The sequence below is a fragment of the Babylonia areolata genome, chromosome 27 (genome assembly GCF_041734735.1).
Source record: "Babylonia areolata isolate BAREFJ2019XMU chromosome 27, ASM4173473v1, whole genome shotgun sequence".
Lineage (NCBI taxonomy): Eukaryota > Metazoa > Mollusca > Gastropoda > Neogastropoda > Buccinidae > Babylonia > Babylonia areolata.
In genome coordinates this window covers 4541268-4559071 of record NC_134902.1, presented here as the reverse complement: position 1 = coordinate 4559071, position 17804 = coordinate 4541268, and the positions used below count along the sequence as shown (strand labels likewise).

The following is a 17804-nucleotide window of genomic DNA, read 5'->3' as shown; positions in this document are numbered from 1 at the left end:
ACATACATAGAGATGTCTGCGTATATACCTCTACACACAAGCATACAAACATTTGTGTTCATATATCAAAACACAAGTGAAATCACAAACATTCATGATCCATGTACATATACAAACAAGCACACACCTACACACATACAAGCATAGATGGACATACGCACACATTCACATACACATTTTATAAAGCGGAGCCTGTGTGCATATACGAAAGAAACCATGGCACCCACACACCCAAATACACACACAAAGACATGTGCACAAATACACATATCACACACACATCTGCAAGTACACACATATCCAGGCACATGTGTGCACATGCACACACATCAGCACCCCCCCCCCCCCCACACTCTTCACAAATCACAAAGAAGTGGCTAGAACAAGACCAAATCAGAGGAAGAAAAAAGCAATGGACGACATAAACACACACAGCATGAAGGAGACATGACAAGACTGTAAACAACATATTAACCCTTTGAGCCTGGAGTCCCTGAGCAATTTTAACCCTTCTGCCTGAGCTCCTGAGCTAAAATTTGCAAATAATTGGTATTAAACCCTTTGAGCCCTGACCACCGCTTTACCAGTGGCAGAGAAAAATGACATAATGCACGGCCACCGGTTGAGCGGTGCGTAAACACTTGAAGTGTGCAGTCTCAACCTGGCCCGTCAGGGCAGAAATCAGGGACAAAACGTGCGAGAAAACAACTGTACACAACGCAGCAAGTAACTGATATGCTTGATGATTTATCGGAAGTAGAGTATGACAGTGATTACTCTGACAGTACGGTGGAATTCGAATCGGATGATTTTGCTACAGATAGTGATGTTGAAAATGAATCTGAGCATGCAGAATCAGTTGATCAAAGGAGGCGTGTCAGGTTGAGACTCTGCACGCTTCATGGTAGAAATTGATCTTTTTTATCCAAAGCACATGCACAAAACACAGTGAGGGGGTGCGGCAATGTTGGTACTGTGTTCACTGGCATCGGAATATTAGGATTTTTCTGATTGGCTCTTCAATATAAGTCAACCAATAGCAAAACACAACACAAGTGTTTACGTACCACTCAACCAGTGGCCAGGCATTATGCCACCCCTCCCCACCACCGGTAAACCAGTGGTCAGGGCTCAAAAGGTTAACGATCAATGAAACACAAACACACAGAAGGAGAAAGACATGGAAATCTGGCTATAAAAGTCTCTTTTCCTCTGCTGAGGAAGCAAGGCGAATCTTATCAAACTGGACTGAATTCCACACTCGCCAGTATTCACTGGGCATATTCTCCCCTTCCACTAGACCTTAACTCACTCGGGACGACAAGTTTTCTCCCTTGCTTTTCCCCACAGACGGCCCATATATAAGGGTTAGGAAAAAAATTACAAAAAATACAAAATACTGTGTAAGAAAATGAAACTTTCAGAACTGGTTTATTACATGTTGAGCTATTACTTTTAAAAAAACCAAATTTCTCAGCTTATTTTTACAGTTTTGCCATATGTAGAAAATACTGCCAATTTTTCACCCCGAATCACCATACCCATGCTCGCTTTCTGCATTAAATTCGCTTTCTTCTTCGTCATCATCCACCTCTTCAATGTGCGACCCTTCAGTTTGTAGCATTTCAAGTACTTCGGCAACCCTAAAACATTGCCATCACTGCCTTGTTCGCTTCGCAACATTCCGAGACGAGGCCACTTTGCTAACAGGCTGGCACGCAAGCAGACGACCGGTCAGTGACTTTGTCAGCGTGTGTGCGAGACAGGCCACAGATCCCAGACTAACCAATCATACTGTTCGATTGTGGAGTGACCCAGAATAGCGCACTCTGCTTGGCTAATCACAAAATCACGTGTACAGCGCATGATGGAATTTTACTTTCGGAGAATGCTATTCCATTCCTTCGTCCGAAACCGAGTACGTTTTGTGTAGGAATGCGTGAGCATTCCTTCGTCCAGAAAGAGTTAAGTCTGGATGCTAGCTATTCGGATGACACAACGAAGCGGAGCCTGTGTCCAGCATGCACTTAGCACATGTTCAAGAACCCACAACAACAAAAAGGGGCATCCCTGTCAGAATTTGGAGGAAAAATCCACTCAAAAACATGTATGTGTGTGCATGTGACTTAAGCACGACAAAATGACACAGGAAACAAATGATGAGCGCCTAAAGGCAGCTGTCAGCTGGCTCCACCCAGGTGGACAGCCTTTTGTGCAAATGACTGCGTTTGTAAAGCGCTGTGAGTTTGGTCTCTGACTAAAGACAGGCGCTATAAAGTATCAAAAATCCCTAATGAAATGAAAGATATTAACTCACTCTGGACGAATAGTTTTCTCCCTTGCTTTTCCCTTACAGACGACCCATTTGTTAGGGTTAGGAAAAAAAAATCACAAAAAATACAAAACATAAAGTGACTGAATGAAACTCACTGTACTTGACCCCCTGACCCCTCTCCTCAGATCATGTGAACACCCACCCCCCCTCTATCTTCACTGCTGTCAGAAGCTGAGTCACTGTCAGTATTTTCTTGCTGGTAGCTTTCTTCACTGCAGATATTTTATTCAACGTCTTCATCGAAACCTTCAGTTTGAAGCATTTCAATCACTTCAGCAGCGGTAAAAGCCGCTGTCGTGATCTTGTTTGCTCCTAAATTTTCCACTTGTATCGCCTGTGACACCATTTTCGATACGTATACAGATTAGCTCGTCATGTGGGGTCCTGAACTCGCTGGCTCGCTGTGGAGTGTGTTGTTAAGGAACCTCATGAAGAAACTTTCCATGAAACTTGACATGTTCGCAATGCCCAGTAAAGCTGTGATTGTTATGCTACCCCATGAGGAAAACGTGGAAAATTTTTTAATTGTCAAAACCGCTATAGCATTCCGTCATCCGGAACACTACCTTACGTCAGGAAGGCTATAGCGTTCCATCGTCCAGAATGAGTTAACTTTCATTCAGAGAACTGACCTGTGCAAATCCCATGTTGGCTGTGTGATACTCTGCTGTCGACCTCAGCCGATCGACCCAGTGCTGCCGTTCTCTTGCGTCCGAGGCTGTGACACACAGTTCACTTTCCAATTAGCCAACTAATCGTTCACTTTCCCACTGATTAACTAAAGCTGTTCATTCCAACACCACATGGGCACAAACACACTGCTTTAAGCAAACTGAAAACACAGGTAAATGCACTAAAAAAAAAATTATAAAAAAATAAAAACAAAAAAAAAACCCACCTTGGCACACACAACCCACACACAACTCACTCCAACAAGCATACAAACACATACACACACAGAGGCAGCAAATACTGTCAGCCTGACTAGAATAATATTTTTTTTAAATTAAAATATCACAATTTTGAATAAACAGGAATCACACTGTGCAGGTTGGGTTGTTTTTTTTTGTTTTTTTTTAAGGGGGCTGGGGGTGGTTGGGGGGGGTTCAGAGGGGTTTTTTTTGTTGTTGTTGTTTTGTTGAGCTTTTCTGTTTATTTAGTAGATACATTTGGCTAACCAGCAGAAATTCCAGCTTGTGTGAACCAGAAATTCAGTGGATAATGGTCCATGCCATAATCTTCAAAAATACATTTGGCTGACCAGCAGAAATTCCAGCTTGTGTGAACCAGAAATTCAGTGGACAATGGTCCATGCCATAATCTTCAAAAATCCCCCCCCCCCCCCCTCCCCCTGAACAACAAAACACTGCACCAAACCCATCAACAACCCACCTTGTGAGTGTGTGCAGTAAGGTTGTGGGTGTGAGACAGGACAGTTTGTGTGATCTGTACAGTGTCAGAGTTCGACAGAATGCCACAAGCATTTCAAGCGACAACGGCCATACACTGGCAAATAATTACCAACTTCCTACCTCCAGGCAAACATTTCTGTGTTCCAAAATTCAAAACGGCCATACCCTGGCAAATAATTACCAACTTCCTACCTCCAGGCAAAACGTTTCTGTGTTCCAAAATTCAAAACAGCCATACACTGGCAAATAATTACCAACTCCTACCTTCAGGCAAACGTTTCTGTGTTCCAAAATTCAAAACAGCCATACACTGGCAAATAATTACCAACTCCTACCTCCAGGCAAACGTTTCTGTGTTACAAAATTCAAAACGGCCATTCACTGGCAAATAATCACCAACTCCTACCTCCTGGCAAACGTTTCTGTGTTCCAAAATTCAAAACGGCCATACACTGGCAAATAATTACCAACTTCCTACCTCCAGGCAAACGTTTCTGTGTTCCAAAATTCAAAACAAACAGAACCAAATGCAGCTTTATTCCAATGTCAATCCAGATATTAAATAACAGTAACTGATAATCCAGATGGATGACTGGAAATGAATGCCAGAGTGTATGTGCATGGAATATGATGTCCTAACTCAAAATACTATAAACTGGACACTGCTATTATATGTCTATGTCAACTTTTAGTATACTGTCATGTCTATCCTTTAACTGAGATTATTACTGCATGTGTGTATGGCTCTGATAGTGTATGTATGATTTACTCTAAATTACTTTTTAAGGGCTTCTGTTGTTGTCTACTGTGATTATTGATTGTAATGATGGTTTGCCCAAGGTTCACATCTTAATATGGTTTATCTATACACATGCTGAATGACTGTGATTTTCTTGTGTTGTTCTTCTGTTTTACACCACATATATATAAGAAATTTTCGATCTAAAATTACGTTTAAATAACATACTTACCGTGACCCAGCTAGTGCAGACTCTGGCAGGGGTCTGACATTCCTGTCCTGTGCAAACTACTATCCGCCTATGCGGAGAAAACGAAAGTACTAAGGCCGATAACCTCCATGAAGTAGGTAACCTCCCCTTTGTCCCCCTGGCTAGCGCCCTCTTTTTCCGGCAGCCACCTCGACACCTTTTCCTGTGCACTTCATACGGCTAAGTTTTTTCACATTTTCTATCTGTCTATCGGTTCTTTGGCGTCTCTGTTTTGTGTCCAATTATGTCTTCAAACAGGTCGCAAAATTATGTGGCTCGATTGGGAGATCGGGCTAAAATTAAGGCACGATCGCAATCGATTCGCGATCACTCTGGGCCCCTCTACGTCTGCCTCTCTCAACAACGCCAACCCCACGCCACCTCCACTTCCTCCGCTAAGTGTATTCTGTAAAAAGCTGAACACAATTTATCAGGTCCTCGTACCTCTGAGCTTGAAGGCTTCTCCGTTGGCTGCGGTGACTGTGAAGGTTTGGGAGTCCTCGTCTGATGGGCTGACCACTGCTGCCTGCACGACACGACACACAATCCATACACACTCCTATATATCTGAGGAAATATTCTTTCCTCTCTCTCTCTCTCCAGACCTCACTAAGGAAAAAGAAAAAAAAGAAAAAGAAAAAGAAAGATTGCAAAACACATGCCTCCATACTATCACTGAAGTGTTTTTTTCTGTTTGTATTGTATTGTATCGTATTGTGTTGTATTGTATGGTATTGTTAGTGTGTTGTATGGTATGGTATTGCATGGTATGGTATTGTATTGCACTGTACTGCACTGCACTGCAATGTACTGTATTTGTGGTAAGGTTCGGTATGGTATGGTACGGTATGGTATGGTACGGTATGGTATGGTACGGTATGGTATGTGGTATGGGGTATGGTATGGTATCAACAGCCATCTACCTGAAGATCTAGTCATCAGCCATATGTAACATGCAGCTTCTGTTCAAATGTGTGTGTGTGTGTGTGTGTGTGTGTGTGTGTGTGTGTGTTTGTGTGTGTGTGAGAGTGTTTGTGTGTGTGTGTGGGAGGGGTGTGGGGGGCGTGGGGGGGGAGTAGGGGGGGTTGCGTGCGTGCATGTGTGTGCATGTGTGTGCATGTGTGTGTGTGCGTGTGTGAGTATGCACAAGTTTTTATATTGATATGCACTTGTATGTATCCTAATTTCTTTTGTATCAGTGTTTGTGTATAATTTTTGATTTATGTTTGTACCTTGTTATGTACTATCCCCCCCCCCCCCACCCACCCCCAAATATTCCTTGTGACCACGGCACACTTGGTAATAAAGACATGTTCTATTCTGTTCTATTTCATGGTATTGCACTGCACTGCACTGCATTCTATTGTATTCCATTGCATTGTACTGTACTACTGTTTTGTCACAGCATATTTCTCTACGTGAACATTCAAACGCAGGGCTGCTCTCCCCCTGGGAGAGCAGGTCGCCAACAGCAGCGCAGCCCCAACCTTTTGTTTCTGCATGCCAGTGGATGTGTTTCACTTACACTACCACAGAGTAGAATTTTCTTCTGGATTCTGCCAGGGACAACCCTTTTTGCTGCCATTGGTTATTTCATGTGCGCTAAGCCAGTGCGCCACATGGGACCTCAGTTCAATCTCCTCCAAAAGTCCAGCACCCAGACCACTATTCAAGGTTTAGTACAGGGGAGGACTTCTTCTTCTTCTGCGTTCACTCGTATGCACACGAGTGGGCTTTTACGTGTATGACCGTTTTTACCCCGCCATGTAGGCAGCCATACTCCCGTTTTCGGGGGTGTGCATGCTGGGTTTGTTCTTGTTTCCATAACCCACCGAATGCTGACATGGATTACAGGATCTTTAACGTGCGTATTTGATCTTCTGCTTGCATATACACATGAAGGGGGTTCAGGCACTAGCAGGTCTGCACATATGTTGACCTGGGAGATCGTAAAAATCTCCACCCTTTACCCACCAGGCGCCGTCACCGTGATTCGAACCCGGGACCCTCAGATTGACAGTCCAACGCTTTAACCACTCGGCTATTGCGCCCGTCAAGGGGAGGACAATCCTAGGAGAGGTCGGATTCGATCTCGTAGCCTCAAAGTCTCTTTTTTGCTTCTAAGGCAGGCATGTCACCACTATTTGTAGTTGTATTTGTATTTCTTTTTATCACAACAGATTTCTCTGTGTGAAATTCGGGCTGCTCTCCCCAGGGAGAGCACGTCGCTATACTACAGCGCCACCCATTTAAAAAAAATTGTTCCTGCGTGCAGTTTTATTTGTTTTTCCTATTGAAGTGGAATTTTCTACAGAATTTTGCCAGGAACAACCCTTTTGTTGCTGTGGGTTCTTTTATGTGAGCTAAGTGCATGCTGCATACGGGATCTCGGTTTATCGTCTCATCCGAATGACTAGCGTCCAGACCACCACTCAAGGTCTAGTGGAGGGGGAGAAAATATCAGTGGCTGGGCAGTGATTCGAACCAGCGCGCTCAGATTCTCTCGCTTCCTAGGCGGACGTGTTACCTCTAGGCCATCACTCCACTGAAATGAAAGACAGTTTGAAACAAACATTAACTGGAACAAGACCTTTTTTTTTTTTCTTTCTTTTTTTTTTTAAGAAATCTGTTTGAAATAAGCATACACTGAACAAAACATTAGAAAAAAAAATTTTGTTAAAAGAAATCTAACGAATGTGAATTTTTATTAGTGAAAGAAAAACAAGAGAGGCAAGGCCTTCAAGACTCACTTGTGATAAATTAAGTCCCCTAGCATTAATTACAGAGTAATTTCCCTTTTTTACTATCTGCACCAAAATGTTTGCAAAATAAATAAAAATTTCATGCTTAGCAAAAGAAGTTCCTGTTTGAACAAAAAATGATAATAATGACTGCTCTTGTTGTTGGGTCAGAATATCAGATCAAAGTGCCAAGTTTAGAGAATACAAAAAATATAAATATAACAGTAAATGCAGTTTGCATATAATTAGGCTTCTTTTTTTATTTTTATTTTTTTGTGTGTCCATCCCAGAGGTGCAATATTGTTTTAAACAAGATGACTGGAAAGAACTGAATTTTTCCTATTTTTATGCCAAATTTGTTGTCAACTGACAAAGTATTTGCAGAGAAAATGTCAATGTTAAAGTTTACCACGGACACACAGACACACACACACACACAACCGAACACCGGGTTAAAACATAGACTCACTTTGTTTACACAAGTGAGTCAAAAAACCTCATGAACTGCCACGAGACCATTAAAACAACTTACAGCTAAATGTACACAGCCGAGACCATTAAAACAACTTACAGCTAAATGTACACAGCTGAGACCATTAAAACAACTTACAGCTAAATGTACACAGCCTCTCGGTCGATGCTTCTTATGCTCCTCTTTCTGCAATGGAAAAACACCATCATCATCATCGTCATCATCATCATCACTGCCACTACTAGTATCATTATTCTCATATCACCACAGTTATCATTATGTGATTATTACTATCAATAAATCATTATTGCCACTACTGTTATAATCATATCACCATCATTATCATTATGTGATGGGGGGAGGTGTGGGGAGTGAGGAAGGAATCGTAAAGTGCTTTGAGCAGTATTTCGGGAGAAACGCGCTATATAAATGTCCATTATTATCATTATTACTATCAATAACATATTATTGTAATCATCATAAATTATTGTTCATGAAATTTATGATTATCATCATCATCATCATGAGGAGAACAAGGAGAAGCAGCAGCAGCAGCAGTAGCAGTAGCAGTGGTAGTAGTGGTTGTAGCAGTCATAAATCTTTCAAGTCCATCACTGCATAACACTAGAGATGAGGATTTTTTTTTTTTGGGGGGGGGTGTCTTTTTCACATTTTGTCTGAAATCGCTACCCTTCCATCACAGTCGCATGCATGTACGCCCAGTAAATGTTGCCACTTTTAATTCTATCCACTTTCACGTTTCATTACTTGCAGTCGGAAATTGTAGCTATCCTACACAGATGTATACACAGCAAATGTCATTTTTTTGAAACGGCCACATTCAGTTATACCTTCGCTCGCTGTGATGATTCACAATGAGTCTATACTCTATGAATGCTTAAAAAAATATATACATAAATCTCATGTCTATTGACAGGGTAAATACACCCACAGATGTTGCCTGAACAGCTAGATGCATCACCCGCTCACTGTGATAAAAGGATCACACACATGTTGCCTCTTCCCGTCCCACTCTGAGCAACAAAGAAAGGATAGGACCCTGAGCCACTAAGTCTTCACGCTGTCAGATTCACCTGTGGAAGCAACTGTGTCACAGTGCTGAGATCTCACATCTCTTATGATCTATGCTTGCTGGTATATATATACACATCCATGGAAGGCATACTGCCGGCAGGCAGAAATTGACAGGTTGAAGTGATTTATGATTCACGGAATATGTATTTGGTAGGTATGAATATGATAAGCAAAAAAAAAAAAAAAAAATCTACAGGATGAAGTGATTTCTCATTAGAATCTTTTTTTTTAATAATAATATGTATTACCACCTACCCATCACATGACCCATCCCTCACACCACCCACCCACCACACCACCCACCACACCACCCACCACACCACACCACCCACCACACCACCCACCCCCCACACCACCCACCCACCACACCACCCACCCACCACACCACCCACTCATCACACCACCCACCTACAACACCACCCACCTATCACACCACCCACCCACCACACCACACCACCCACCACACCACCCACTCATCACACCACCCACCTATCACACCACCCACCCACCACACCACACCACCCACCACACCACCCACTCATCACACCACCCACCTACCACACCACCCACTCATCACACCACTCACCCACCACACCACACCACCCACCACACCACCCACTCATCACACCACCCACTCATCACACCACCTACCCATCACACCACCCACCCACCACACCACCCACCTACCACACCACCCACCCGTCACACCACCCACCTACCACACCACCCACCCATCACACCACCCACCCATCACACCACCCACCCACCACACCACCCACCTACCACACCACCCACCTATCACACCACCCACCCACCACACCACCCACCTACAACACCACCCACCTATCACACCGCCCACCCACCACACCACCCACCTACCACACCACCTACCCGTCACACCACCTACCTACCACACCACCCACTCACCACACCACCCACTCATCACACCACCCACTCATCACACCACCCATCACACTATTCACATATGAAACCCGCCCATCACACTATCCACATATCATGTAACCCACCCATCACACCATCCACATATCATGTAAGTCACCCATCACACTATCCACATATCATGTAACCCACCCATCACACCATCCACATATCATGTAAGTCACCCATCACACTATCCACATATGTAACCCACCCATCACACTATTCACATATGTAACCCACCCATCACACTATCCACATATCATGTAACCCACCCATCACACTATTCACATATGTAACCCACCCATCACACTATCCACATATGTAACCCACCCATCACACTATTCACATATGTAACCCACCCATCACACTATTCACATATCATGTAACCCACCCATCACACTATCCACATATCATGTAACCAACCCATCACACTATTCACATATGTAACCCACCCATCACACTATTCACATATGTAACCCACAACCCACCCATCACACTATCCACATATGTAACCCACAACCCACCCATCACACTATCCACATATGTAACCCACAACCCACCCATCACACTATCCACATATGTAACCCACAACCCACCCATCACACTATCCACATATGTAACCCACGCATCACACTATTCACATATGTAACCCACAACCCACCCATCACACTATCCACATATCATGTAACCAACCCATCACACTATCCACATATGTAACCCACAACCCACCCATCACACTATTCACATATGTAACCCACCCATCACACTATCCACATATGTAACCCACGCATCACACTATCCACATATGTAACCCACCCATCACACTATCCACATATCATGTAACCAACCCATCACACTATCCACATATCATGTAACCAACCCATCACACTATTCACATATGTAACCCACCCATCACACTATCCACATATGTAACCCACAACCCACCCATCACACTATCCACATATGTAACCCACAACCCACCCATCACACTATCCACATATGTAACCCACAACCCACCCATCACACTATCCACATATGTAACCCACAACCCACCCATCACACTATCCACATATGTAACCCACGCATCACACTATCCACATATGTAACCCACCCATCACACTATCCACATGTCATGTAACCAACCCATCACACTATCCACATATCATGTAACTCATCTATCACACTATCCACATATGTAACCCACATATCACACTATCCACATATGTAACCCACATATCACACTATCCACATATGTAACTCACCTATCACACTATCCACATATGTAACTCATCTATCACACTATCCACATATGTAACCCACATATCACACTATCCACATATGTAACCCACATATCACACTATCCACATATGTAACTCACCTATCACACTATTCACATATGTAACCCACCTATCACACTATTCACCTATCATGTAACCCACTCATCACACTATCCACCCACAGTGTTCAGTGAGAATATATTACATGCAATATATGACACCACACACACATTCACAGAGTGGCACACACACACACACACACACACACACACACACACACGCATATGCACTCATACATGCACACACACACACACACACACATGTACTAATATCAAGTGGAAAGATGTTAAACTGAAGACAACATGCACACGCACGCACGCACACACACACACGCATACACACATCCACACACACACACACACACAAATACACACACACACACATACACACACACACGCACGCGCATATACACTCATACATGCACACACACACACACACGTGCTAATATCACTTCAAGTGGAAAGACGTTAAACTGAAGACAACACACGCACGCACATGCATGCACACACACACACACACACATCCACACACACACACACACAAATACACACACACACAGACATACACACACACACACACGCACGCGCATATACACTCATACATGCACACACACACACACGTGCTAATATCACTTCAAGTGGAAAGACGTTAAACTGAAGACAACACACGCACGCACACGCATGCACACAAACACACACACACACACACGCACACACACACGCACACACACACACACACACACACACACACACACACACACACACCTCAAAGTACTCCAGCATGCCAGAGTCCGGGTCCAGCATGAACCAGCGTGTCTGCCAGCCCTTCATGACGTTGGTGTACTTCAGGAGCTGTCCCTCCATCTTGGGCCGGGTCATGCTGAAACACACCGCACGCCTTCACTTCCATGCGAGATTTTGTATCTCGTCTCAAAACTCACCTTTTCCCTCAGCAGTAAGTTCAGTTGTGGCAGGTCCACTTCCTTTGCGTTAGCTGTGCTTGACTATGTGTGTATACGTATGTATGTGTACATAACTACATGCATGTACAGGAATGTGTATTGTGTGTGCGTGCGTTTATGTAAGTTTGTGCCTGCCTATGTGTGCGTATGTGTTAGGGTAGCTGTTAGATACACAAGTAAGTTAAAATGTATGTATGCAGTGTGTGTGTGTGTCCATCATCATTACACTACCTTGTGACTGTATGTCACCTTATCATCCAAAGTCCATGTTCAGTAGAAAACAGAATATGCTTTTCTGTAAGCACCTCTGTGCACATGAAGTGTTGGGGTTTTCTTATTGTTTTTTTTGTTTGTTTGGTTATTGCACTGATGCTCCATTTTCTCATCTCTACATGCCTCCTCTACATAATATATTTGCCAGCACATTCGTTCTCACTTTTCTTTTGTTTATAATTCATGTTACATTGTTTGAATTCTTACCTGCAGAGGTACATTGTTTGAATTCTTACCTGCTGAGGTATCCTTCACCAATTTGGTGCACATGTACATTATAACATGAGTTAAATAAGACTGTTTTTGCAGTTCTTGTCCTTTCCATTTTATTGCATTTGTTTTCTGACATTTTCAAACAAGTACTGTCTAAACCAAAACATATATATGTACAATGACCTACAACTGCACACACACTCATGTTAACCCTTTGAGCCCTGACCACCAGTGGTAGAGAAAAATGACATAATGCCTAGCCACCGGTTGAGCGGTACGTAAACACTTGTGTCGTGTTTTGCTATTATTTGACTTATATTGAAGAGCCAATCAGAAAAACCGTAATATTCTGATGTCAGCGAACGTAGTACCAACATGGCCGCGCCTTTTCACTGTGTTTTGTGCATGTGCTTTGGATAAAAAAAGATCGATTTCAATATAAGTCAACCAACAGCAAAACACAACACAAGTGTTTACGCACCGCTCAACCGGTGGCTAGGCATTATGTCATTTTTCTCTACCACCGGTAAAGCGGTGGTCAGGGCTCTCTTTTTATATCCTCCGTGACACATTAAATACCAATTATTTGCAAATTTTGGCTCAGGAGCTCAGGCAGAAGGGTTAAAATTGGTCGGAAACTCAGGGCTCAAAGAAACAGAACAGCAGAACAGATGAATATGAACCACACATACCTCGGGTTCTTGCCCTTCTCCTGCTCCTCAAATTCCTGAAGCAGGGAACAAAGACACACAGTGTTCAGTCAGAATACACAGCATGCAATGTCAGACATCACACACACACACACACACACACACACACACACACACACACACACACAAACACACACACATACACACACACACACACACACACACACACACACACACATATATACACACACACACACACACACACACACACACACACACACACACACACACACACACACCAATACAGAGTGGCACTCAAACACACACACACATACACACACACAAACACACACACAGTGTTTATTGAGGAAAAACACAGTATGCAATATCTTTTATCACACACACACACACACACACACACACACACACACACACACTGTGACAATCACAGTCACTCACACACACATAAACACACACAGTGAGAAACACACACACACACACACACACACACACACACACACAAACTTTCTCTGTTTCTGAGTGCATTTCAGTGTCAATATAACTGATTCCCATAAATGAACGTATTACTATATATGGATGTGGGTGTCCGGATGTACACATGTGTTACTCTGTGTGTGTGTGTGTGTGTGTGTGTGTGTGTGTGTGTGTGTGTGAAAGAATATCACTGCATAACTGCCTTTATAACTAATATAAGTGATATGACTAGACATGAGAGACAGAGAGAGAGACACACACACACAGTGAGAGAGAGAGAGAGAGAGGGAGGGAGAGAGACAGAGACAGAGAAAGACAGAGAGAGACTGAGACAGACAGAGACACAGAGAGGGAGAGAGAGAGAGAGAGTCACTGCATGAGTGAGTGACTGGAGAGAGAGAGAGAGAGGGGAGGGGGGGTCTAACTGCATAAGTGACTGGAGAGAGAGAGAGACAGACAGAGACTGACAAATTGATACCCATGTAATCAATCAGTCTAAAGTGTCTGTCTGACTCTGTGTCGGTTGCTGGAGTGCGCGCACATTGATCCAACGACAACTGCATCAACGTGCAGCGTTCTTCGCTTTCACTTCAGTTCACCCAGTAACCCACTACAACTGTCTGCATCTAATGGCACCATTCTCTGGTGCCAGACTGATAACGGTGCTGTCAATCGACTCAATGTCAACGGAGGGGCAGTCTTTTTTTTTGTCTTTTTTTTTTTTCTTTTCCTAACTCTTTCAGCACTGAAAAGACTACAACACACAACCTTCCCTGCCTTAGAATCACTAGTTTTTAGTTTTCTCTCTCTGCCGCAGTAATTTCTCAGTGATTTATTTAGTCAAAACTGTCAAATGACAGTTTACACTGACCGCTCACGCATACTGATACTGCCTCGAGTGTCTCTGTTTGTGAAATTATTATAATTCTAACAAAGACTGTCAGGATTAGAAATTACATGTTGGTGGGAAAATGCATACATCAGAGCTGGAGCAGAGCTCAGACATGGAACAAGTGTAGCCAGTTCAACTTGAAGACAAAGAGCTGATAAGCCTTGGTACTCTCTCTCTCTGTCTAAGGGTGGGTCTCATAGCTTGCTTGCATGCATAAGGCCTTCTAGTTATTTCTGACACTCACCTTACATGATTCATTCATCAACAAAATGACAGGATAAAAAATAAAAAAAAATAATGATTAAACCTTACATGTTCTTTTACAATACAAACTTGTTTTTGATTTGGGGGTGGGGGGTGGGGGGGTGGGGGCAATTATGTATGATTGATTCACTTCATAAATTGCAACTGGATAAATCTAAAGTAATAGCTTTGGAAGAAATCCCTAAAGTTGTTTTAAAACAGTTATTTATAAATATAAAATAACTTTTTATGGGAGGGGGGCAATTCGTGTGTGATCAACTTTTTTCATAAACACGCACAGGATGAAAGTGTGTGATTAACTTATTTCATAAAAATTTAAAAAAAAAAAAACAAAACAGGATGAAAGTTAGTAACAAGTAGAAATCTTAAGCATTCTTTTGCAACACAAGTAGTATTCTTTATTAATCAAAGGGCAGATATATCTGTATGATTAAATTAACCCATTTCATAAACAACCAAGTTACAAAAAAAAAAAATCTTCAGCTTAGTTCAAGTGTCACGTTTTCTATGCTATTGTTGATAGTTTCAACAATTTTTCTGGAAAAAAAAAAAAAAGAAGACGTTCATGAGTTATAGTCCTACCTTACCATGGCACAAAACGCTACTCAGAACAAAGACGCAAAGCTCTGAACAACTTGATCTGCAGTGTGCTGGCCAGTACGTTGTCAAAACTCCTTCGCGTCCAGAAATGAAGGAAGTAAACTCTGGTATACGTGGTAAGCTAAACTGATGCTCTTTTTTTTCTCTCCCCACCATGCATGCATCCTTGTTCATGATGATTATGTAAAAGTAACAGTATCAAGTACTGTCTCTGTCTTTTGCTTCCATGTAATGTTTCCTTCTTCCTTGTACTGTTGTAGCAGTTAGTACTGACTTCACTATACATGGTGGTTGTTTTTTGTTTTGTTTTGTTTTTTTAATCAAGGAAACACACACACACACCAGATACACGCACACACACACACACACACACACACACACACACACACAAGAAACATACAGGGACACACACACACAAGAAACATACAGTGACAAAGTGAATACACATTTAGAACACACGCATTCATTGTTCTAAAATCACGGATGCTAAACCGAAGAACACACACATATATATGTGTAATATACAGCGACATTCACACAGTGCCACACACAGCCTAAAACAAGCGCATACATACTAAAATGATCAACAAAACATAGAGGACATGAACACATTTCAAGATCCTAAACCCGTTTTGTGCATATCACAATATCAACTAAGGTAGCTGACCACATGTTTAACACTGCTTGCTTTCCATCACTGATAATTAACATACATTATGCGCATAATATGCAAAGTGGCATCAAAGACCATCCCATGCTCGGACAGACATCCAGGACTCGAACCTCCAGAACAACGCAACCTTCACCAAACTAAGACCCCAAAAGCTCTAACAACTTAACCGACCACAAGGCCACTAGCAAACAGTTCATTCAACTTTACTCCACCTTCAGTGGTTATCACCACCAAACCAGCCTGTTCCCAAAACAGGATGGGGAAGGAAAGGAAAAAAAAAAAAATCAATAAATCAAACACAACAGGTCCATGCTGATGATGAGAAATACTGGTTAAAAAAAAAAACAACCAAAAAAAACCGAACCAAAAAAAAAAAACCACTCCTAGTCATACTGACTCAGCTCAGCTCAGACACTATCTTCCTCAGGGAATAAAAAAAAAAAAAAAAAAAAAATCAATGCAACCTGAACTTGTAAGCATGGTGTGGCAGTAGATAGCCCTGCACTACTTCAAACAAAAGCTGGACTGCACAGCAAACCCATGCGGCGGTAGAGCAATGTAAAGCACAGCAAAGCCATGCAGTCCAGACAGGAAAGCAAAAGGGGTTTTCCCGCCCCACCCCCCAAACCCCCCACCCCCCCATATGATGAATCACACTGTCCTTTCCCCCTTCACGGCATGATCTGTCTAATTAACACAGGTCACTGTGCTCTTACTGAGTCAGGCAGTCCTACAGCTTCTCAAAAAGAAAAAGACACAAGAGAGAAAGAAAGAAAGAAAGAAAGAAAAACAGAGAGAGAAGAGAGACAGACAGACAGACAAGAGGGGGAGTGGGGGGTCGGGGGGGAGGGGGGGGAGGGGCGCGGCGGAGGATTTGATGGAAAAAGAGAGGAGGGAAGTGGGGGGCGGGGGGACGGGGGGAGGGGGATGGCGGAAGATTTGATGGAAAAAGAGAGGAGAGAAGTGGGGGGGCGGGGGGGAGGGGAGGGGGGGAGGGGCGCGGCGGAGGATTTGATGGAAAAAGAGAGGAGGGAAGTGGGGGGGCGGGGGGAGGGGGGGAGGGGCGTGGCGGAGGATTTGATGGAAAAAGAGAGGAGGGAAACTGATAAAGTGAAAGTGGGGGAGATTAGGGTCGAGTGGAGAGAGAGATTCAGATTCAGATGATTTAATCATGTGATTCGGCCATAGGCATACAATGACCTGGCACATAAGTGCGAAGGGGTGGGGGATTACGGGAAGAGGGAGGGAGTGGGTAATGATTCAAGAGAGACAGAAAGAGAGTGAGAGAAAGACTGACAGATCAAAATCCTACTTCATTAGTTCATATTACACACACACACACACACACACACACACACACACACACAGAAAGACCAGCATGAAGTATAATATGTGAAAAATTGTAAATGTTTCTCCAGTTCAAACCCTTTCACACACACAGTGACACACACAAAATTACA

General features: G+C 43.0%; 1 protein-coding gene across 4 annotated transcripts in view; it reads right to left on the bottom strand.

Moving 5' to 3' along the window:
• LOC143301121 (oxysterol-binding protein-related protein 11-like) overlaps positions 1-17804 on the bottom strand; it is a 59344-nt gene that overhangs the window by 39365 nt on the left and 2175 nt on the right. For all 4 annotated transcript variants that reach the window (XM_076615174.1, XM_076615173.1, XM_076615175.1 and 1 more), the window contains exons 2-6: positions 13463-13497; positions 12088-12202; positions 8088-8135; positions 5181-5262; positions 2968-3053 (exon numbers count right to left, since the gene is read on the bottom strand). In XM_076615174.1, coding sequence (XP_076471289.1) covers positions 2968-3053; positions 5181-5262; positions 8088-8135; positions 12088-12202; positions 13463-13497 — 366 coding nt within the window. The remainder of the gene's footprint in view (positions 1-2967; positions 3054-5180; positions 5263-8087; positions 8136-12087; positions 12203-13462; positions 13498-17804) is intronic.